Source organism: Lissotriton helveticus, chromosome 5_1 (genome assembly GCF_964261635.1).
Source record: "Lissotriton helveticus chromosome 5_1, aLisHel1.1, whole genome shotgun sequence".
In the NCBI taxonomy this organism is placed as follows: domain Eukaryota; kingdom Metazoa; phylum Chordata; class Amphibia; order Caudata; family Salamandridae; genus Lissotriton; species Lissotriton helveticus.
In genome coordinates this window covers 81701476-81725792 of record NC_136065.1, presented here as the reverse complement: position 1 = coordinate 81725792, position 24317 = coordinate 81701476, and the positions used below count along the sequence as shown (strand labels likewise).

At 43.1% G+C, this 24317-nt stretch overlaps 1 protein-coding gene across 1 annotated transcript in view; it reads left to right on the top strand.

The window, feature by feature from the left end:
* Positions 1–24317, top strand: part of LOC144754164 (E3 ubiquitin-protein ligase TRIM39-like) — a 126279-nt gene that overhangs the window by 54194 nt on the left and 47768 nt on the right. The window contains exons 3-4 of the mRNA XM_078641746.1: positions 9387–9617; positions 20991–21013. Coding sequence (XP_078497872.1) covers positions 9387–9617; positions 20991–21013 — 254 coding nt within the window. The remainder of the gene's footprint in view (positions 1–9386; positions 9618–20990; positions 21014–24317) is intronic.

Here is a 24317-nt window from a genome sequence, read left to right as displayed (position 1 = left end):
TCGAAGATATTTTCTTTGTAAGTGAACGACAGCGCTTCTAAGTTGGCATTATTACCTGTTGTCTGTAGTGGTGCCACCACACTGGGAACCATGTAGAATAGGCAATCTTATAATTTATTACATCCCTGAATCTTGTCCTGGTAATAAGGACTCCGGCTTCCATAATTGAGTTTATTTCTAAATAGTATTCGACGTTTACCACAAATGATCCAGCCAGGCTCGGCAACGGCAACAAGCAGCCACATCATCAAACCACAGATCTTCCAACGGAGTTAATCTATACTAATATAATAAAGAGAGAGTCCAAACCTTTGAGGCGGGTCATCTCAGGAACGACATCACCAATCACAACACCCAATACAGCGTTGGAAAGGGCAGTTGCAGCAGAAGGACATAGGCTATGCAGACGCCCACCATATACATTTAAAAGGTAAAAGAACCACACCAGCAAAGTAGTCCCTTGTGCGCGTGTCTGTGTTGTGCTGTGGGCGTGTGCAGGGGGCGTGACAAACGCTGGGGGCATGTGGTACGTTCCGCCCTTCATGCCATGTCTCATATCGTGCTCTGTGGGTGTGTGCTGGTGGCGTGGGCATGTGCGGGGCGCGGGATTACTGAGAAAAAAAAGCGAGCGTTCTGCCCAATATTTCATTGTTTTTCCTTCCCAGGTTCTGTACGTTCCAGCTCCGGGTGTCGACCCTGCTCCCTTTAAATACCCCTGCACCCCATAATCATAACCCACCCTTACTCCTTAAAATACCCCAACACCCTTAAACACTAACCCATCCTAACCCTATAAATATACCCTGTACCCCAAAACCTAAACCTATCCCTAACCCCTAAAAATACCCCTGTACCCCAAAACCCAAACCTAGCCCTGAACCCTATAAATACCCCTGTACCTCAAAACCCAAACCTACCCCTGAGCCCTAAAAATACCCCTGTACCCCAAAACCCAAACCTAGCCCTGAACCCTAAAAATACCCCTGTACCCCAAAACCCAAACCTACCCCTGAACCCTAAAATACCCCTATACCCCAAAACCCAAACCTAGCCCTTAACCCTAAAAATACCCCTGTACCCCAAAACCCATACCTGTCCCTAAACCCTAAAACTACCCCTGTACCCCATAACCCAAAACTATATCTGAACCCTTAAAATACCCAAACACCCCAAAGCCTATACCTCAGTACCCCAAAACATATACCCCTATACCCGTACTTACCTTATCCCAACATTTAAAAAAAATATGCTTTTACCATTCATGCATTTACAACGAATTTCGTTGTAAATATATGCGTGGTAAAGCATATAAAATGTAATGCCATGCTTTATAATGGCATTACGGAGTTATGGTACTTTCGTAATGAAAGTATGCGGAAAGAAAGTTGCGGAATAATGGGTGTTTACCTTCCCCCGGTAAGTACATTGGTGGCACGGCGGCCCACATCTCCAGCAACATACTCATATTTTTTCAGCACCGATTTGAAAAATGCACAGGTCTCTCTCATTGATGGCCCGCACCGACATACACTTTTAGACACACCTCCTTCCACAAGTTCTAGAATTGCGAACTTTAGAGCTGGGGAGCTACGTTCGAATCTCGGCATCAGCTCAACATCCTGTGATTCCAGGCAAATCGCTTTGTCTACCCGTGCCTACCACAAATGAATGTGTTCTTCTGTAATGTAAATTGTGGTCATGCCATGTGGTCGAGTTCGCGCTATAGCCTTATAGCCCGCCGTAGAGGGCTATACCGGCTATTAAAAGCCCTCTCCAGCGTTAACAAGGGAGAGGGACTTTAATAGCGGTATAGCCCAGCTACGGAGGGCTATAAGGCTATTAGAACATTCTGCCACTAGAGGGTAGAATGTTCTAACAAAAAAGAACAAAGCCTTTTGGGAGCCTGAGGGGATTAGAATCCCCTCAGGCTCCCTGAAGCCTTTGTTCACATCCAGAGCTGTGAACATAGAAAGATTGTAATGTTGGAGCTCCAGGCTTATACCAGCCATTATAAGCCCGAAGCACTCCATTGTTTCAATGGAGCTCCCAACATTCCAATGTTCTAATATATAATATTGCAAGGAAAAATAAAGTAGGGAAACTCGAGTTCACACACTACTGAACGCGCACTCTTAAGTGCATCAGCAGTGCACTGTGAATCGGAGCGTTTCACAGGCCTGTCACAGATAAGAAATGCTATCAAAACGAAATCCTACAAAACAATATACTACTGACCGGCAGCAATTCATACCCGGACAACGTCGGGACGGGCTGCTAGTCTAAGTGATAAAGCGAGCATGGAAACTCCAACATTGTGTAGATGAGTTTTAGCCCAAGAATAGTTAATCTAAACCAAATGCCCTCTAATCTTAACACGTTTCAGGACATGTACATTCCCTTCTTCAGGAAATATGCATTTCTAATTCTAGAAATTACTTGGGCCCAGCATCAGCCACTGACCTTGGGCATTCTCTGTCTGCTTAATCCTCACTGCAAGGATTTCCTGAAACAGTCTTACTAATCGTCAATAGGTTGAAGTGTCATTTTTTATGCCATCATTAGACCTCTCACAGGGATAGGCCATAGCTGACTGGAATGTCCCAGGATAACTAGTGCTCATTGTTTTTTAAATATCATTTATTGATTTTTCAGAGGTTTGTACATAGATCCTTGACAATAGTGAGTGTACATAATATCTTTCATACAGGTTTATATAGAACATTGATGGGGTACAAGGATATAATAACAGCATTATACATACTATAGAATTGTGGTTCGATGTCAATGACCCAACAGGAACTCAAGATCATAATAATTGTGCAAATATATCACCATGAGCATTGTTAACATTAACAAAAACAACAATCTGTAATTTACCATTCATATTTGATGATTATCTATCTAGTGTGTAGGTCTGATCATGATCAGGTGTGTATGCGTACTTAGCGACATGAGGTTTAGGTTAAGTCTGCAGTGTGTACGCCACAGTGTGCGACCTCATGAGTTGGGCCTGGAGATTCCTATTACCACCCATGTGCAGCACATCCACCGTACTTGCATGCACTGGACATGCACACGGAAGGTTAGTGCAAAGGTCTGGGGCTCACACCAAAGCAGTTCAATAGACTGCACTCTCACCGGACACAGGAAAGAGGTCTGGTCATAACTAATGAGCCAATAAATTTAATACGCTGCCACCACCACTTTAGGTTGTTAACTCAGGACATGGGAAGTAGTGTCATCTCTGTTATGAGGGCACGCTTGGCCTTTGCAGGTCACCAAACAGGTACTGTTCTGGGCTTCAAGGAGCAATAACATTACAGTGTCGCAGAACTCAGGAACACATTCCTTATTAGCACTGGTGATACAAGGACACAACCCTCTACCAAGGAGAGAGCTAAGAAGTGCAACCTTCTGCCAGGACCAGTGACCCAATACAAGAGCACAACACTACCAGGACTGGTGTCACATCACAGGAGCACAACCATCTACCTGTACACTAGTGATACATACCGTAGCACAACCCCCTACCAGTAGTGGAGACATACCCAACTCCACAAAATGTCTGACACCAGTCATTTTTGGTGACGCAAGAGAAACACACCTCTCTCCACTGCTGAAACCCTCCTATTCACTGGGACGAGAAGTGCCTCACCTGATAACACACAGACAGGCTCCTGCTCTAAGCCACAGTGTGACATACCTCACCTGATAATTCACAGGCTCCGGCTCTAAGCCGCAGTGTGACATACCTCATCTTATAACACACAGGCTCCTGCTCTAAGCCACAGTGTGACATACCTCACCTGATTATTCACAGTCTCCGGCTCTAAGCCGCAGTGTGACATACCTCATCTGATAACACACAGGCTCCTGCTCTAAGCTACAGTGTGACATCCCTCATCTGATAACACACAGGCTCCTGCTCTAAGCCACAGTGTGACATACCTCACCTGATAACACACAGGCTTCTGCTCTAAGCCACAGTGTGACATACCTCACCTGATAATTCACAGTCTCCGGCTCTAAGCCACAGTGTGACATACCTCATCTGATAACACACAGGCTCCCGCTCGAAGCCACAGTGTGACATACCTCACCTGATAACACGCAGGCTTCGGCTCTAAGCCACAGTGTGACATACCGCACCTGATATTCCACAGGCTCCTGCTCTAAGCCTCAGTGTGATGTACCTCACCTGATAAAAGAAGAAACAATTGATGGACAGAATGCTGGACAATGTAAACATTCAGCCCCAGTCACAAGGGTCTGGGTTTAATCCATCATTCTTTCACTCACCACACCACCCCAGTTTGGATTCAGCCATATGCAAATCAGTCTTGACCCTGTCCCTTATGGGAACAGTCCAGCCCGAACTGCTAAGCCAGGTCATCCCTGGACCGGAAACAAACATCCTGGGACCAATTTCAGGGCATCACCCTTCATCTGCCAAGCTAGCTTGAATCCAGTGGTGTAGTGAGCACGGGACCCATGTCTGGGCATACCCTTCCCACTTAGGGCGACCTACGCAAAAGAAACAGTTGATGGACGGAATGCTGGACAATGCAAACATTCACCCCCAATCAGAAGGATCTGGGTTTAATCCGTCATTCTTTCGCTCACCACACCATCCCATTTTAGACCCAGCCATATGCAAATCAGTCTTGACCCTGTTTGTTATGGGAACAGTCCAGCCTGAACTGCTTAGGCAGGTCCTGGCTGATGAGGGCTGAAAGCCCAAAACCGGTCCTAGGATGCTTGTTTCCAGTCCAGGGAGGACCTGGACTGGCAGTTCGGGCTGGACTGTTCCCATTGGGCGCAGGGTCAAGACTGATTTGCATTTGGCTGGGTCCAAACTGGAATGGCATGGTGAGCAAAAAAAACTATAGATTTAGGCCCAGATCTCTGTACGCGGGTGAATGTATGACATTGTTCTGCATTTTGTCCATCAATTGTTCATTTCGTACCTCACCTGATAACACACAGGCTCCTGCTCTAAGCCACAGTGTGACATACCTCACATGATAATGTTAAGCCGTCAGTTGCACACGCGTTAATTCTCTAGAATCCAAAATGTTCAACAATATATTGATTGTGTGCGACTCCCTTGTGTAGTGTTTTGTCTAAGAACACTGTTCCGAAATGAATATATAGGTGGGGGTAGAAATTCTGCTCCCAATTTCAAGGTGTGCACATTTTACTATGGACCTATTTGTTCCTGATCTTTACATCATCAAAATCCATTCACAAATTCATCCAAGTCATTTGTTGAACGTAATTATACTCTTTTATTGATGAAAGTTATATTCTCATATTTCATTTCAATTTTTTTAGGTATCAACAACTTCCTTGTGCTAGAGGATTTTACATCAAACCCAATGCATTTCGGGTACACCTGGACCCTTCATCAGGGGTCTCTATGGGGAGAACCAAAGAAAACAATATGAGCCCAAAGCTATGTTACATCTAATACACAACGTAATACAAAGTAAAAAGCAGCCTTCATAACTCAACACGATTAAATGCGTTCTCATAACTTGTATCTAAATCCTTTAACTTATTGTCTACCATGTCTACTGTCGAAATAATAGTAATATCGCTATGCGTTTATGAAATCAGAACGACCCGCGTTCTGTGTCGGTTACTCACGTAAATTAGAATGTGGCGACCCGCTTCTGCTCCTATCCAATAGCGTTCGAGTAAACATCACGTTCAACATTCTTCATTGCAAGTTTAAATCTTATAGGCTGTCGACATGGTCACATGCCCGCTACCCATTCCGAATGTTTACCAATATTAAGTTACACTCATTTATCTTAAACTTGAGAATGATCCTACTGAAACCTTTGCAGCGACATCAAAAGAAATACTAGATAAAGCTCTCGAAATGAAATGGATTACCAACAAAACCTACCAATTTTTGAACATCAAACATCCGAGGAGGCCACAATTTTATATGTTACCCAAAGTGCACAAGCACTTAACAAGACCGCCATTCAGACCAATAGTATCAGCCTGTGGATCCCTTTCGGAACCTATTGGACAATACTTAGACTGGTTCTTACAGCCTCTAGTTCAAAAGTGGTGCACCCACATAAAAGACACGACGGCATTTTTAACCATTCTACAGGAAGTAAGCATTCCAGAGAATGAAGAAGTCTGGCTGAGTTCTATCGACGTAACTGCCTTGTACACTTCGATCCCTCACAACGAAGGGCTTGAAGCAATGGAGTGGTGTTTACTCAACAATGAGATTGAAGGCCCAGAAAAAATTTTCTTGCTTGAAATTTTGCATTTTGCACTTTTTCACAGTTACCTGGAATGGAATGAAGAGTATTTTGCACAATGTAGTGGAACCAGCATGGGTTTTGCGGGTGCGCCGTCGTACGCGAATATCTTCATGTCCAAATTCGAAAGTGATCATATACTTAACAACCGAGACTGGACTGATGGATTGATGGTTTTTAAACGTTACATAGATGACATTTTTATCATGTGGCGTGGCAGGAAAGAAAAGTTAACAGCCAATATAGAGAGACTGAACATGATCCATGAAAGGATAAAATTCACTTACAACATTGATCAGGAACAACTTTCATTTCTAGATGTCATGGTATCCATAAAACAGGGGCAAATATGCACCAATGTACACATCATAGAAACAGATCGCAACAGTGGATTACATTACTCCAGTTTTCACCATCAGGCTTTGAAACAACATTTACCGCTATCGCAGTTCATTCGTTACAAGAGAATCACCTCAGAGACCTTGGACGTTTCCGAAACTATTGACAGACAGATCAAAAAGTATGAGACAAGAGGGTACCCTAATCAACTATTACAAGAATCAAAAAAGAAAGTCATGGCAATGACAAGAGAGTCTTTACTCATTAAAAAGGATAAAACTGATGAAAAACGTACAGTGTGTGTCTTAAAATATTCAATGCAGTCAACTCAAATCAGCAATATTATGAAGAAGCACTGGTCTATAATCACTCAGGAACCTGATCTTCAACCTTTGTTTGCAGACAAAATCACTTTTGCATATAACAGGTCTAAAAATCTTAAAGAATTGTTGAAGAGAAAAGAAACAAATGTCACGAAGATAACGCATAAAGGTATGCGAAAATGTGAAAACTGTACACATTGTAACAACGTAATAATTGGTTCTACTTTTACACATCCCACAACGGGCCAATTGATCCCTTTGAAACATTCTAGTACATGCGACACCAAAGGAGTTATCTATGGCATCAAGTGTCCATGTGGAAAATTATATGTAGGGCAAACAGAGCGCAAGATTAAGGTCAGAATCACTGAACATAAAAGTAACATTCGTCAAAAAAACCTGAAATCCACAGTGGCAGCGCATTGGATTGAATCTGGTCATAACATCGCACAGTTGAGATTCACAATACTTGAAGTGGTGAGTGCACGACCTGGTTTAGACACTCACAAAATGAGACTAAGATCCGAATATTTCTGGATCAGAAAGATGGCAAGTCTACAACCATATGGGCTCAACGATAGACTGGAACTATCTTGTTTCTTGTAAATATGAGCATGTGTTTTGTATTGTCCCTGCACCAGCCTCGGTGACTAGTGTTACCCGGCGGCAACTTTAAAAATCTTTGCTATCATGTACTTACCGGTATGACATATGTTGAATATTGCTTATATGCTCTACTCCAAGATGGCCGACAAGCTAACACTTTCGTGATGTGAACATTTCTGGTTATAGCGTCATAATTACAATTTTGACATTGTAATTTTGACATAACTAACTTGGGGGATAGCATACATGTTTGTTGTAATTGTGAAACTCGAAATAACCTTATCTGAGATTTTCACGCTTTATTTATGTATTATGTTCAGAAACTCAGCAACGAGTCCTCAAGGTAAAATGTTTATGCTGCGACGTACACATTGTTGCTTAACATAGCATGAGTGTAACTTAATATTGGTAAACATTCGGAATGGGTAGCGGGCATGTGACCATGTCGACAGCCTATAAGATTTAAACTTGCAATGAAGAATGTTGAACGTGATGTTTACTCGAACGCTATTGGATAGGAGCAGAAGCGGGTCGCCACATTCTAATTTACGTGAGTAACCGACACAGAACGCGGGTCGTTCTGATTTCATAAACGCATAGCGATATTACTATTATTTCGACAGTAGACATGGTAGACAATAAGTTAAAGGATTTAGATACAAGTTATGAGAACGCATTTAATCGTGTTGAGTTATGAAGGCTGCTTTTTACTTTGTATTACGTTGTGTATTAGATGTAACATAGCTTTGGGCTCATATTGTTTTCTTTGGTTCTCCCCATAGAGACCCCTGATGAAGGGTCCAGGTGTACCCGAAATGCATTGGGTTTGATGTAAAATCCTCTAGCACAAGGAAGTTGTTGATACCTAAAAAAATTGAAATGAAATATGAGAATATAACTTTCATCAATAAAAGAGTATAATTACGTTCAACAAATGACTTGGATGAATTTGTGAATGGATTTTGATGATGTAAAGATCAGGACCAAATAGGTCCATAGTAAAATGTGCACACCTTGAAATTGGGAGCAGAATTTCTACCCCCACCTATATATTCATACCTCACATGATAACTCACAGCCACTTATATTAGGATAGGAAAGGATGTTTATCCAATCTCCTCACTCATCTTTTACAGAATTCGCTGAATTACCTTCAGAAACATTGATTTATCTGGTAATTCTGCATTTTGTGACAGAATGCACATACTTTGTTTATGGTTTTGAACGTGACATTCCGACACCAGTGATTACCCATCACTTTGAATGAGCGCCATTGTAGGACACCCTCTCAGTGTCTCCTTCTGGGCAAACACATCCATTGCGCTGGCAGGACAGGGGCAGCCTGCACTCCCCAAATCTTGTGTCTTCCATCCCAAGGGCTGTGTCTTCATGCCCCCCTTCTTTTACATCATCATGTGACTTCAGCCTGTGTCTCCCCTCAGCCCGTCTCTCGGCCTTTGACTGTCTCTGCCCGCGGTGGGTTCTCTTCCTTGCACTCGCTCCATGGATCGAGCGTCTCTGCCTGCAGTCGGTTTCCTTCCTTGCACTCTCTCCATGGATCGAGCTTCTCTACAACTTCACAAATTCTGACCTCTCTACAGTTCATGAGGTGTATGAGGGAAGGGGAGGGCAGGAGTGTGAGAAGGATGGAAGACCATAGAAGGGAAGGTAGTAAGAGATTGCAGTTCAGAAATTAGGAAAAGCACATTAGTGGTCTGATTTTTTTTTTAAGGATCTATCAACCTTTCCACCCTCCTCCTGGACTCAGACTCCAAGGACGGCTTGTAGAAAGCTTTTTAATATCTAAACAGCTTTTCTTTGCTTCTGACAGAACAAGCTAAGAAATGAGAAGACGAAAATTCAATCTGAGTTTGAAAAGCTACGGCAGCTTCTGAAAGAAAATGAGCAAGCACTGAACAGAAGACTAGAGGAGATGGCGAAGAAAATGACCACGATAGAAAATGCAAATATCACCAAACTGTCCAATCAAATCACCTCTCTCAAGGCCCTGATAACGGAGATAGAAAAGAAGTCTGAGGCGCCGTCGTGGGAACTCCTGAAGGTGAGATACTGCTGGGGAAATAAAACAGAAGAAAGAAGTGAAATAATTGTATTTTGTATGCATTATTAAATGTATGAGTGGAACACATATGATCTCCTGGCAGGGTCAATGCACAGTGACCCCACGCACTCTGAGAGCCGCACACAATATACAGACATGGATAATTTACATTGTCCCACTTGATGCTTTGAGCCCAACTCAATATACAAACTGTGAAATGTACAGTGACTGTTTACAGCGTGATATACAAGTTACTAACCCATCTATATACAAAATATTTATGTATTTTATCTATTAGGGAGAATGCAACACACCAAGAAATTCCAGTGACAGTAAATAATATATGAAGACCAAGGAGCAAAATGTGTTAAAAGTTAGATAGAAATGGAAAGCTTAATAAGTGACAACACCTTAGAGAATTGGAAAGAAAACAAATTCCTTCTTTTCTAAGAAGTTTGAAAACATTTCTTTTCTAATATGTTTACTGGTCTCCTGATGCAGGTGGCCACTTAGGTTCACGTGCACCAAACCTCTTGTTAGGGTGAACATCTACTTAACCAGGAATTTGGAATCGGTAATGGAAAGCTCACTGGGTTTTTTGTCATCCCAGATAAAGATAGAGACTGCCACAGAGAACTCTTTAGTTTGAAGAATAGTAACAATTTTATATTACGGGTAACCCCTGATTATATTACAGTGTGCAAAATGAATGTCGGCAAATTGCTGCCCTGCAGCAATAGAAATTTGATTTACAGCTGGATTACTTTAAAACTGTAAACTGCAACCAAATTCCTCAACAATATGGCTTAGGGTGGGATTAGAGGTGTAAACCTCCTTATTGTGGTCATACGCTGTCACTTTAACAGTGACGCTCTGCTCAAATAAGTTGATTAGTTGAAAGCCAAGAAGCTTCCTGAGAAGTAGCTCTATTTAAAGGGCACTAGATGATGGTGACAGAGAACATCCAAAACATCCCTCGGAGGGCGACAGGGAGCATCCCTCGGAGGGTGACAGCGAGGCTCCCTCGCAGGGTGACAGAGAGTCTCCCTCGCAGGGTGACAGAGAGCCTCCCTCGAAGGGTGACAGAGAACCTCCCTCGGAGGGTGACAGAGAGCCTCCCTCGGAGGGAGACAGAGAGCCTCCCTCGGAGGGAGACAGAGAGCCTCCCTCGGAGGGAGACAGAGAGCCTCCCTCGGAGGCTGACTGAGATCCTCCCTCGGAGGGTGACGGCGAGCATCCCGCGGAGGGTGACGGCGAGCATCCCGCGGAGGGTGACGGCGAGCATCCCGCGGAGGGTGACGGCGAGCATCCCGCGGAGGGTGACGGCGAGCCTCCCTCGGAGGGTGACGGAGAGCCTCCCTCGGAGGGTGACGGAGAGCCTCCCTCGGAGGGTGACGGTGAACCTCCGAGCCTCCCTCGGAGGGTGACGGAGAGCAACCCTCTGAGGGTCTCAGAGAGCATCCCTCTGAGGGTCTCAGAGAGCATCCCTCTGAGGGTTACAGAGAGCATCCCTCTGAGGGTCTCAGAGAGCATCCCTCTGAGGGTCTCAGAGAGCATCCCTCGGAGGGTGACAGAGAGTATCCCTCAGAGGGTGACAGAAAGCATCCCTCAGATGGTGACAGAGAGCATTCCCCCAATGGTGACAGAGAGCATTCCCCTCCGAGGGTGACAGAGAGCATTCCCCTCCGAGGGTGACAGAGAGCATCCCTCTGAGGGTGACGGAGAGCAACCCTCTGAGGGTGACGGAGAGCAACCCTCTGAGGGTCTCAGTGAGCAACCCGGTGACGGTCTCAGCGAGCATCCCTCTGAGGGTCTCAGAGAGCATCCCTTTGAGGGTGACAGAGAGCATCCCTTTTAGTGTGACAGTGAGCATCCCTCTTAGTGTGACAGAGAGCATCCCTCTGAGGGTGACAGAGAGCATGCCAACGAGGGTGACAGAGAGCAACCCTCTTAGTGTGACAGAGAGCATCCCTCTGAGGGCGACAGGGAACATCCCTCCAAGGGTGACAGAGGGCATCCCTCCAAGGGTGACAGAGAGCATTCCTCCAAGGGTGAAAGAGAGAATCCCTCCAAGGGTGACAGAGAGCATCCCTCGAAGAGCGACAGGGAGAATTACTCTTAGTGTGACAGAGAGCATCCCTGTGAGGGTGACAGGGAGCACCCCTCCGAGGGTGACAGAGAGCATCCCTCCAAGTGTGACAGAGAGCATCCCTCCAAGTGTGACAGAGAGCATCTCTCTCAGGGTGACAGAGAGCACCCTCTGAGGGCGACAGAGAGCATCCCTCCAAGTGTGACAGAGAGCATCCCTCCAAGTGTGACAGAGAGCATCTCTCTCAGAGTGGCTGAGAGCATCCCTCCCAGGGTGACAGAGAGCGTCCCTCTGAGGGAGACAGAGAGCAGCCCTCTTAGTGTGACAGAGAGCATCCCTCTGAGGGCAACAGGGAGTATCCCTCTGAGGGTAATATAGAGCATCCCTCTGAGGGTGACCGAGAGACTCCTTGGAGGGTGACAGAGAGCCTCCATTCACCAGCTGTGATCCTGGCGTCACCCTCTAAACAGTACGTTTAACTCCTTATACTGAGATGAACTTGTAATATAGCCACGCCGCAAGCAAGTGATAGACAACTTGTCATAAAGAGTCCAATAGTCCAAATTCTTAACTCTTGTCTGGTTCTTCCTTAAATTTTTATAGAGGGTCTTTCATCTCAGCCCCTTCAATCCAACAGCTCACCCCATGCTGGGATGAATTAATCCAGTAATTGGCAGGTGCTTCACACAAGCAGATCCTTTAAAAGTCCATAACTATCAAGAGGCGGTCACATTTCTTTGTCCTTCCTGGGCAGCTGTGATCTCATTTCCTAGATGGCTGCCACTCACACAGACTCCTCTAGTACTCCTTCTGCCTGTACCTCCTCCCCCATGGCACTCTTCAGGTACCCCTTCTTCTTGTACCTCCTCCTGCAGTGTACCTCCTCCTGGAGGGCACTCTTCTGGTATACCTTCCTTGTACCTCATCCTGCTGGGCACTCTTTTAGTACCCCATCTTCTTGTACCTCCTCCTGCAGGGGATTCTTCTAGTACCCCTTCCTTGTACCTCTTCCTGCAGGGCACTCTTCTAGTACCCCATCTTCTTGTACCTCCTCCTGCAGGGGATTCTTCTAGTACCCCTTCCTTGTACCTCCTCCTGCAGGGCACTCTTCTAGTACCCCTTCCTTGTACCTCTTCCTGCAGGGCACTCTTCTAGTACCCCATCTTCTTGTACCTCCTCCTGCAGGGGATTCTTCTAGTACCCCTTCCTTGTACCTCCTCTTGCAGGGCACTCTTCTAGTACCCCTTCCTTGTACCTCCTTCCCCTGCACGGCACTCTTCTAGTACCCCTTCTTCTTGTACCTCCTCCTGCAGTGTACCTCCTCCTGGAGGGCACTCTTCTGGTACCCCTTCCTTGTACCTCTTCCTGCAGGGCACTCTTCTAGTACCCCATCTTCTTGTACCTCCTCCTGCAGGGGATTCTTCTAGTACCCCTTCCTTGTACCTCCTCCTGCAGGGCACTCTTCTAGTACCCCTTCCTTGTACCTCTTCCTGCAGGGCACTCTTCTAGTACCCCATCTTCTTGTACCTCCTCCTGCAGGGGATTCTTCTAGTACCCCTTCCTTGTACCTCCTCCTGCAGGGCACTTTCTAGTACTCGTTCTTCTTGTACCTCCTCTTGCAGGGCACTCTTCTAGTTCCCCTTCCTTGTACCTCTTCCTGCAGGGAACTCTTCTAGTTCCCCTTCCTTGTACCTCTTCCTGCAGGGCACTCTTCTAGTACATCTTCTTCTTGTATCTCTTCCTGCAGGGCACTCTTCTACCCCTTTAGCTCTTAACTACTCCTTCATGGCACTCTTTTAGTAATGCTTCTATTCGTACCTTGCTCTGCTGAGGAACACTCTTCTTGTATCCCTGCTGTTAATACTTCTTCCTGCAACGCCCGTTACCTGTAATGCTATTAGTATAATAAAACATGGCGCACCAGGATCTACAAGAAGGACTTCTGGCAGATTATTCACTGTTAATGTAATAAACAAGCATTTGCAATGCATAAGGTCTCGCATTAAGAAAGTTTGAGCTATTGGTATTGTAAATGACACATTTTTTATTTATGTGTTGGTTTTGAAAATAGCAAAAATAATAGCTTTGTCATTTACAGTGCCAATAGTTATAACTTGTGACACCTATAGCATTTGTAATGCAATATGTGTTGTATTCACATGACTTAGATGTATTGATATTACAAATAACAATGGCTTTTAATTTTTTTAATAATTAATACTCAAATAAAAGTTATTGTAATTTATAATGGCAATAGCTTAAACTTTTGTAAATAACTTTTGTGAAGAATATGTTCAGTGTATTTTATTGTGACGAAAATCCAAGAACAGAAGTGAAATACTAACCTCTTTTTGTGACATTTGTAATAAAGCTTGAAACATTGAGAGAACATATTTGACCCAGTTGTTGTTGAATGGTTGCACAGATTGATGCTGTGGTGGCGCTGAGTGATGTTGTGGTGGCGACTAGTGATGCTGTGGCATTCAATGATCCTGTGGTAGCGCATAGTGATGTTGTTGTGCCCCTTAGTGATGCTGTGGTGGTGCTGAGTAATGCTGTGGTGATGCGATAGATAGAGTGAGTGGGATAGATAGATACAGTGAGGGCGATAGATAGATAGAGTGAGGGCGATAGATAGATAGAGTGAGGGCGATAGATAGAGGGAGGGCGATAGATAGCTAGACAGATAGAGTGATGGCGATCAGTATCTAGATAAATAGATAGATAGAATGATAGATAGATAGAGTGAGGGCGATAGATAGTGAGGGCAATAGATAGATAGATAGATAGATAGATAGATAGATAGAGTGAGGGTGATAGATAGTGAGGGCAATAGATAGATAGATAGAGTGAGGGCGATAGCAAGATAGAGTGAGGGCGATAGATAGATAGAGTGAGGGCGATAGATAGATAGAGTGAGGGCGATAGATAGAGTGATGGCAAAAGATAGATAGATTGATAGATAGTGTGAGACAGATAGATAGATAGATAGAGTGAGGGCGATGGATAGAGTGAGGGCGATGGATAGAGTGAGGGCGATGGATAGAGTGAGGGCGATGGATAGAGTGAGGGCGATGGATAGAGTGAGGGCGATGGATAGAGTGAGGGCGATGGATAGAGTGAGGGCGATGGATAGAGTGAGGGCGATGGATAGAGTGAGGGCGATGGATAGAGTGAAGGTGATAAATAGATAGATAGATAGAGTGAGGGCGATGGATAGATAGATAGAGTGAGGGCGATAGATAGAGTGAGGGCGATGGATAGATAGATAGAGTGAGGGTGATAGATAGAGTGAGGGCGATAGATAGAGTGAGGGCGATAGATAGAGTGAGGGCGATAGATAGAGTGAGGGCGATGGATAGAGTGAGGGCGATGGATAGAGTGAGGGCGATGGATAGAGTGAGGGCGATGGATAGAGTGAGGGCGATGGATAGAGTGAGGGCGATGGATAGAGTGAGGGCGATGGATAGAGTGAGGGCGATGGATAGAGTGAGGGCGATGGATAGAGTGAGGGCGATGGATAGAGTGAGGGCGATGGATAGAGTGAGGGCGATGGATAGAGTGGGGGCGATGGATAGAGTGGGGGCGATGGATAGAGTGAGGGCGATGGATAGAGTGAGGGCGATGGATAGAGTGAGGGCGATGGATAGAGTGAGGGCGATGGATAGAGTGAGGGCGATGGATAGAGTGAGGGCGATGGATAGAGTGAGGGCGATGGATAGAGTGAGGGCGATGGATAGAGTGAGGGCGATGGATAGAGTGAGGGCGATGGATAGAGTGAGGGCGATGGATAGAGTGAGGGCGATGGATAGAGTGAGGGCGATAGATAGAGTGAAGGTGATAAATAGAGTGAAGGTGATAAATAGATAGATAGAGTGAGGGCGATAGATAGAGTGAGGGCGATGGATAGATAGATAGAGTGAGGGCGATAGATAGAGTGAGGGCGATGGATAGATAGATAGAGTGAGGGCGATAGAGTGAGGGCGATGGATAGATAGATAGAGTGAGGGCGATAGATAGAGTGAGGGCGATGGATAGAGTGAGGGCGATGGATAGATAGATAGAGTGAGGGTGATAGATAGAGTGAGGGCGATAGATAGAGTGAGGGCGATAGATAGAGTGAGGGCGATAGATAGAGTGAGGGCGATAGATAGAGTGAGGGCGATAGATAGAGTGAGGGCGATAGATAGAGTGAGGGCGATAGATAGAGTGAGGGCGATGGATAGAGTGAGGGCGATAGATAGAGTGAAGGTGATAGATAGATAGATAGATAGATAGATAGATAGATAGATAGATAGAGTGAGGGTGATAGATAGTGAGGGCAATAGATAGATAGATAGAGTGAGGGCAATAGCAAGATAGAGTGAGGGCGATAGATAGATAGAGTGAGGGCGATAGATAGAGTGAGGTCGATAGATAGATAGATAGATAGATAGATAGATAGATAGATAGATAGACAGATAGATAGAGTGAGGGCGATTAGATAGATAGAGTGAGGGCGATAGATAGATAGAGTGAGGGCGATAGATAGACAGATAGAGTGAGGGCGATAGATAGATAGACAGATAGAGTGAGGGCGATAGATAGATAGATAGATAGATGGGAGTGAGGGCGATAGATTGATAGATAGATAGATAGATAGATAGATAGATAGATAGATAGATAGATAGATAGATAGATAGATAGATGGATGGATAGATAAATAGATGGATAGATAAATAGATAGATAGTTGTGTGTGCGGTTGTGTGTGTGGTTGTGGTTGTGTGTGTGTGGTTGTGTGTGTGTGGTTGTGTGTGTTATGCTTTGTTTTGCTATGCTATATTTTGTTATGCTATGTTTTGTTGTGTTTGGTATGCTATGCTATGTTTTGCTAGGCTATGATATGTTTTGTTTTGTTATGCTATGTTTTGTTGTGTTTTGTTAAGCTATGCTATGTTTTGTTGTGTTTTGCTATGTTTTGTTATGCTATGTGTTGTTGTGTTTTGTTATGCTATGCTATGTTTTGTTATGTTATGCTATGTTTTGTTATGCTATGCAATGTTTTGTTTTGCTATTCTATGCTTTGTTTTGCTATTCTATGCTTTGTTTTGTTATGCTATGCTATGTTTTTTTGCTATCCTATGCTTTTTTTTGTTATGCTATGTAATGCTTTGTTGTGTTTTGCTATGATTTGTTATGCTATGCTATGTTTTGTTGTGTTTTGCTATGTTTTGTTATGCTATGTGTTGTGTTTTGTTTTGCTATGCTATGTTTTGTTATGCTATGCAATGTTTTGTTATGCTTTGTTTTATTATGCTATGCTTTGCTATCCTATGCTTTGTTTTGTTATGCTATGCTATGTTTTGTTGTGTTTTGCTATGCTATGCTTTGTTATGCTATGCTATGTTTTGTTGTGTTTTGCTATGCTATGCTATGTTTTGTTATGCTATGTTTTGTTATGCTATGCTTTGTTATGCTATGCTATGTTTTGCTATGCTATGCTTTGTTATGCTATGCTATGTTTTGTTATGCTATGCTATATGTTGTGTTTTATTATGCTATGCTTTGTTTTGCTATGCTATGTTTTGTTATGCTATGCTATGTTTTGTTGTGTTTGATATGCTATGCTATGTTTTGCTAGGCTATGATATGTTTTGTTTTGTTATGCTATGTTTTGTTGTGTTTTGTTAAGCTATGCTATGTTTTGTTGTGTTTTGCTATGTTTTGTTATGCTATGTGTTGTTGTGTTTTGTTATGCTATGCTATGTTTTGTTATGTTATGCTATGTTTTGTTATGCTATGCAATGTTTTGTTTTGCTATTCTATGCTTTGTTTTGCTATTCTATGCTTTGTTTTGTTATGCTATGCTATGTTTTTTTGCTATCCTATGCTTTTTTTTGTTATGCTATGCAATGCTTTGTTGTGTTTTGCTATGATTTGTTATGCTATGCTATGTTTTGTTGTGTTTTGCTATGTTTTGTTATGCTATGTGTTGTGTTTTGTTTTGCTATGCTATGTTTTGTTATGCTATGCAATGTTTTGTTATGCTTTGTTTTATTATGCTATGCTATGTTTTGCTATCCTATGCTTTGTTTTGTTATGCTATGCTATGTTTTGTTGTGTTTTGCTATGCTATGCTTTGTTATGCTATGCTATGTTTTGTTGTGTTTTGCTATGCTATGCTATGTTTTGTTATGCTATGTTTTGTTATGCTATGCTTTGTTATGCTATGCTATGTTTTGCTATGCTATGCTTTGTTATGCTATGCTATGTTTTGTCATGCTATGCTATATGTTGTGTTTTATTATGCTATGCTTTGTTTTGCTATGCTATGTTTTGTTATGCTATGCTATGTTTTGTTGTGTTTGATATGCTATGTTTTGCTATGCTATTATATGTTTTGTTTTGCTGTGCTGTTTTGTTGTGTTTTATTAAGCTATGCTATGTTTTGTTGTGTTTTGCTGTTTTGTTATGCTATGTGTTGTGTTTTGTTATGCTATGTTTTGTCATGTTATGCAATGTTTTGTTATGCTATGCTATGTTTGTTTTGCTATCCTATGCTTTGTTTTGTTATGCTATGCTCCGTTTAGTTTTGCTATCCTATGCTTTGTTTTGTTATGCTATGCTATGGTTTGTTGTGTTTTGTTATGCTATGCTATGCTTTGTTATGTTTTGATATGCTATGCTTTGTTATGCTATTTTGTGTTATGCTATGCTATGTTTTGTTTTATTATGCTATGCTTTGTTTTGCTATGCTATGTTTTGTTATGCTATGCTTTGTTATGCTATGCTTTGTTATGCTATGCTTTTTTATGCTATGCTTTGTTATGCTATGTTTTGGTATGCTATGCCAAGCGTTGTTTTGTTAGGCTTTGCTATGTTGTGTTTTGTTATGCTATGCTATGTTGTGTTTTGTTATGCTATGCTATGTTGTATTTTGTTATGCTATGCTATGTTTTGTTGTGTTTTGTTATGCTATGCTAGGTTTTGTTATGTATGCTATGTTTTGTTGTGTGTTGTTATGCTATGCTATGTTTTGTTGTGTTTTGTTGTTTTGTTATGCTATGCTTTGTTTTGTTATGCTATGCTTTGTTATGTTATGCTATGTTTTGTTCTGCTATGTGTTGTGTTTTGTTATGCTATGTTCTGTTATGTTATGCTATGTTATGTTATGCTATGCTATGTTTAGTTTTGTTATCCTATGCTTTGTTATGCTATGTTTTGTTGTGTTTTGCTATGATTTGTTATGCTATGCTATGTTTTGTTGTGTTTTATTATGCTATGCTTTGTTTTGCTATGCTATGTTTTGTTATGCTATGTTTTGTTATGCTATGCTATGCTTTGTTATACTATGTTTGTTATGCTAAGCTTTGTTTTGTTATGCTATGCTATGTTGTGTTTGGTTATGCTATGCTGTTTTGTTGTGTTTTCTTATGCTATGCTATGTTTTGCTATGCTTTGCAATGCTGTGTTTTGTTATGTATGCTATGTTTTGTTGTGTTTAGTTATGCTATGCTATATTTTGTTGTGTTTTGCTATGTTTTGTTTTGCTATGTTTTGTTATGCTATGTTTTGTTATGCTATGTTTTGTTATGCTATGTTTTGTTATGCTATGCTTTGTTTTATGTTATGTTATGCTATGTTTTGTTATGTTATGCGGTTTTGTTCTGCTGTTTTGTTGTGTTATGTTATGCTATGCTATGTTTTGTTTTACTATGCTATGTTTTGTTTTGCTATTCTTTGTTATGTTATGCTATGGTTTGTTTTGTTATGCTATGCTATGTTTTGTTATGCTATGTTTTGTTATGCTATGCTTTGTTTTATGTTATGTTATGCTATGTTTTGTTCTGCTATGTTTTGTTGTGTTATGTTATGCTATGTTTTGTTTTACTATGATATGTTTTGTTTTGCTATGCTTTATGTTATGCTTTGTTTTGTTATGCTATGTTTTGTTATGCTATGCTATGTTTTGTTGTGCTTTGTTATGCTATGCTTCGTTGTGTTTTGCTATGCTATGTTTTGTTTTGTTATGCTATGTTTTGTTTTACTATCCTATGCTTTGTTTTGTTATGCTGTGCTTTTGCTATCCTATGCTTTTTTTTGTTATGCTATGCTATGCTGTGTTTCGTTATGCTATGCTATGTTTTGTTATGCTATGCGGGTGAGTGAGGGTGAGGGGGGTGAGGGTGTGTGAGGGTGAGGGTTTTTGAGGGTGATGGTGGGTGAGGGGGTGTGAGGGGTGAGGGCGAGTGAGGGGGGTGAGGGTGAGTGTCTCCAATGAATGTGCTGCTTCGCTGCTTCGCCTTCTTTGAAAATGTTCAGTGCTGCAAATAGAGCATGCCGCCCTAATTATCACAGCATGAGGCCCCAAAGTGATAATTATCACAGCATGCAGAGAGGCGCCCCACACTGCTGGAGCACTCAACTGCACATTAATTATAGTTGAGTGCTCCAGCAGCCTGGGGCGCCTGTTGGCATGCTGTGATAAGTGGGGTCTCATGCTGTGATAATTGTTACTTGCATTCCCGCCCCTCCAGGACTCCCTGACCTGCCTCATGGTTGCCAAGGCAATATTTCTGAAAATACTGTCGTGCTACCGTAAGGCAGGTCATGGAGTCCTCGAGAGGTGGGATCCAGAGCAGACAAATCTGCTAAACAGGAGCTTTTTCCAATGGCAGGCCTCCGTTTCGAGAGGCCTGCCAATGGAAAAAGGGGGCGTGGTTTCACGCAGTACTGAAATTCTCCTGTTCACAATAAGTCTTTGCCTCCAGCAGGGCCATGCCCTGCAATGGAGGCTTCGACCTAAAAAGTGGCAGAAAACGAAGGTGGAGCACAACTCTCATAAGGGCGAGCTGCCTCTGTCTTCTTGGCACTGAATTTACTACCTCTGAAGCCAGGGGTCGCACAAGCAGTGACGGGTCACAAGGGGCAATCCAGGAGTCGCAGCTGCAACCCCTGGCAAGTCCTAAATGAGGCCCCTGCATGTGACCCTGTTGAGAACATCATACAATGAGTCAAGTGACTCCATTCAGAATATCAGAATGTGCCGTGTTTTGTGGCTCCATTCAGAATGACACCGTGCTGTGGCATTACCATTCAGAATATCAGTTTCTGCTATGTGATTTGTGGACATTCAGAATGTCACACTCTGTGCTCGGTCATGAGATGCCACAGAATGTGCTTTGTCATGTGACCGCAGCCAATGTTTTCTGATCATAGATCGAGTGTTTCACTCCTACAAATACTATCATAACTTTAACATCTTCTCTGGAAACTGATTTCACTTTGTGTTTCTGTTTTGCAGGATGTCAGAAGCACCCTAAGCAGGTAAGGCTGGTTTATTATTCTCCTCTCAGTGTGTAAGGTGCAGGTCTCACTGCTGCAGTGTGTAAATGCCACTACTAAGTTCACACAAAGTGCTAGGAAACTTTCAGATCCTCATCAAATCAATTTGTATCCTCAAAAAAACTCTTAAGTCCTCAGAAAATACCTTTGATTCCTCTGAAAACTTAAGTCCTCTGAAAACTCCCTTGTATCATCAGGAAATGCTCTTAAATCTTCCTAAATCCCTGTAAGTCATCAGAAAACTCCTTTGAATCTTGAAATAATTGCTACAGAAATGAGCTGCTGTCCTCACAAAACCTATTTGTATCTATAAAACCTACCTGAAGTCCTCAGAAGAGTTCCCTGTACACACAGAAAACTAATGAAGGACTGGACTTTTAGCAGAACCAGCGGTGCCAGGGAACAACACCTATAACCTTCATGGGATACCTGTTTCGGCGCACAAGAGACAGAGACACGGGAGATTTCCTTCGGCGTCAAAGATCAGCGTTTATTACTGCAGGGAGGCAAGAGTCATTAGAAGTACATCGGCATGTAGGTTCTGAGAGTCTGCTTCAAATTGCATATGTGAGTCGCTCCTTTTATACATGATTTCACCATAGCACAACATGTGAACAAAAGGTTACACTTCGTTCTCACAGTAAAACTACAAAAGGGTCGCTTTCATGTTTTCAGAACCCCGGAACATAATCACAGTAGCATTGCCGGTTCCCAACTGTAAAAGCACATCTTCCCACCATTATGCACATTCCACGTGAGTTGTAAATGAGCGAGAAGAAGAGACAAGAGCAGCTGCAAGGAAGTCAGACAAACAGAGAGAAGAGTGTGGGGGTAATATCGTAGCGTAATCGTAGGATCAAAGGGCTTGATCCCCGCACATGCACGGCTGAAACAATAGCCCGGCACAGCAAGATTACCCTCAAGCTGGGCCACCTGCCTCTACAGTGTCATTCCTCCGATTATAAAGACGCATGAAAGGAAGATGCGTCTTCCATAAGGCTTGGGAACCAAAGGGTCATGAAGCGAACAGTTGCCTGCTCGCCGACTACGTGAGGGCAAGAAACAAAATGGATGCCGTATCTAAAATGGAATCCGAGGGTTCAGGTGAAGAAACACGTAAACTAGGCATAATCCCTTCGAGTAGTGTAGCGAAAATGCGTACACTTACTGTACTCGTCATTTACGGTCCACCGACACCAAGCTCGTCCATATTCGATCATGCCCAAAACGTCGTAACGATTCTCACGGAACCTCAGACGCTCCTTTTGCCCTCATGTAGGCAAGCACTAGTCGGAATCATAACTGATCTCGATATTCATCAGATCATTCAGATGTTGCTGAAACATTATTCTATCCATCAATGCCTCTTTGGTAACAGATGGCCTTCTTATACACGTTGTAGCACAAAGGCCACATAAGGCAGGACCACACTGTACACAAAGACAACACGTGAACAGAAACGTCACAACAACCCCTATGATCATCAGAATCTTCCAACCCCAAGTCGACATCAGGCCCCAAAACCATCCTAGAAGCGTCCAATTCCCCTCGTCCACGTGTATGGACTCCGAGATTTTGTGCAACTTAGAGATGGCTTGATAAACCGTTGGAGCATTATCAGGGATGAATATGCAGCAGCTTGAATGGATGACCTTGCACACACCACCTCTATCTGCTAGAACAACGTCTAGAACCATACGGTTCTGTAACGTCATAAGTCTGTCCGCCTGAAGCTCGGCTGTCAAATTACCTAGGGCACTTGCGGTTATGTTAGCAGTTGACTCTACTACACGGGTTAACTGTCTCAAATTCCTGCTATTGACCATAGGGCCCCAGAACGGTAGGAAACCCTTAAAGAAGTCTCCTGCTTCTTGACCAGCAGTATCTTCTTTGCTAATTACACCTCTCACAATTCTAGTTCTGTGATAATCTGAGGCAACAGTGAAGGTCGGGGGCAAGAGATTTGCAATATAGCAGGTACCTGAGAAGTCATGAGGCAACCACGTATATGCTCGATCATAACATACAAAATAGGTACCCTTGGCAGTTAGGAAGACAGGGGAAGAGAGCATCGGTAAGACATACGTCTCAGTACAAGCACTCTTCCCAAACCGTGCTCTTGGATTTCGCCCAAGACCTTCCAGACAGAAGTGACCAAGGTGAGGTACAATCCATATTGGTGATGAGCTTTTAAGCTGCCTGTCACCCACTGATACACTATACTCAGTCTCACTTAGTTCCCTATATGCTCGCACCTCCTCCTCTGGGATAAGCGATGCGTCAAAAACATCTCTATTTAAATCAGCAATAGCTATCGCCAGAGACTTGTGATACGGGCCAGGACCAAAGTTTGCTGAGCGTGGCTCTCGATGGGGATAGGAATCTAGTGCACTACGGAACATAGTTTGGAATGCTCGAGCTGACCCTTGGGAGCTATAGGGAAGAACCAAATACGGAATACCCTTATCCATGGTATGGGGCATTAACCCACACACCCAACAATTGGTAGTGTTTACCACTAACTGATGCTGATGCAAGAGTTGGATAAAGGAATTATTTCTAAATTCTGCACGTCTGACTTGTTCGTGTTGAGGCAGATGATGAAAGGAATGTGGAGAGACAGTAGAAATGAAATTTAGATCATGAGAAGGTGGAGTAGGTATCGTAGAAGGCAGCAATAATTGAGAACCATAATATACTCCTCCCACCAGTAGCATAGATACAGTCAGGAACAGAATGAAAACCTGCAATAAAAAACATCTTGTACGAAACACCTTATCTAATACCGCTCTTTGTGCCAACATTTTCTCTCTTTTCGACAGCGTAGGCAATTCCATCCTCTAACGACCGTCCGCGACGTTCTTGACGCACTTCGTTCCGAGTAGCGATTATCAATCCCCAGGAGTTCCCAGAAATTGATAAAAGAAACCGACCTAGTGTCGATAGCTGCTAAACAGAAGAAAGTACCCGCACGGCCCTACGGCCAACCCAGATGATAGGTTCTAGATAAATTGATCATTCAATTTACTATAATGTTCTTGGCTGCACGAAAAGGAAAAAGGTACACAATATAATATGTCCACAATGTTCAGAGCAAATGTAAAATCTAAAAAGGGAACAAAATATTTTTTATTTGTCTTTTGTACGTGGACGAAGGAAGTATCGGCTGCTTCCGGGACGAGTCTGATCTTCAAACAGTGGATCGGCTGACAACTGAGTGTTTGATTGTTCAGGCAATTGTTCAGTACTTGAGTTCTCCAAGGGTGATGGCAAAGAAATTGTTTGA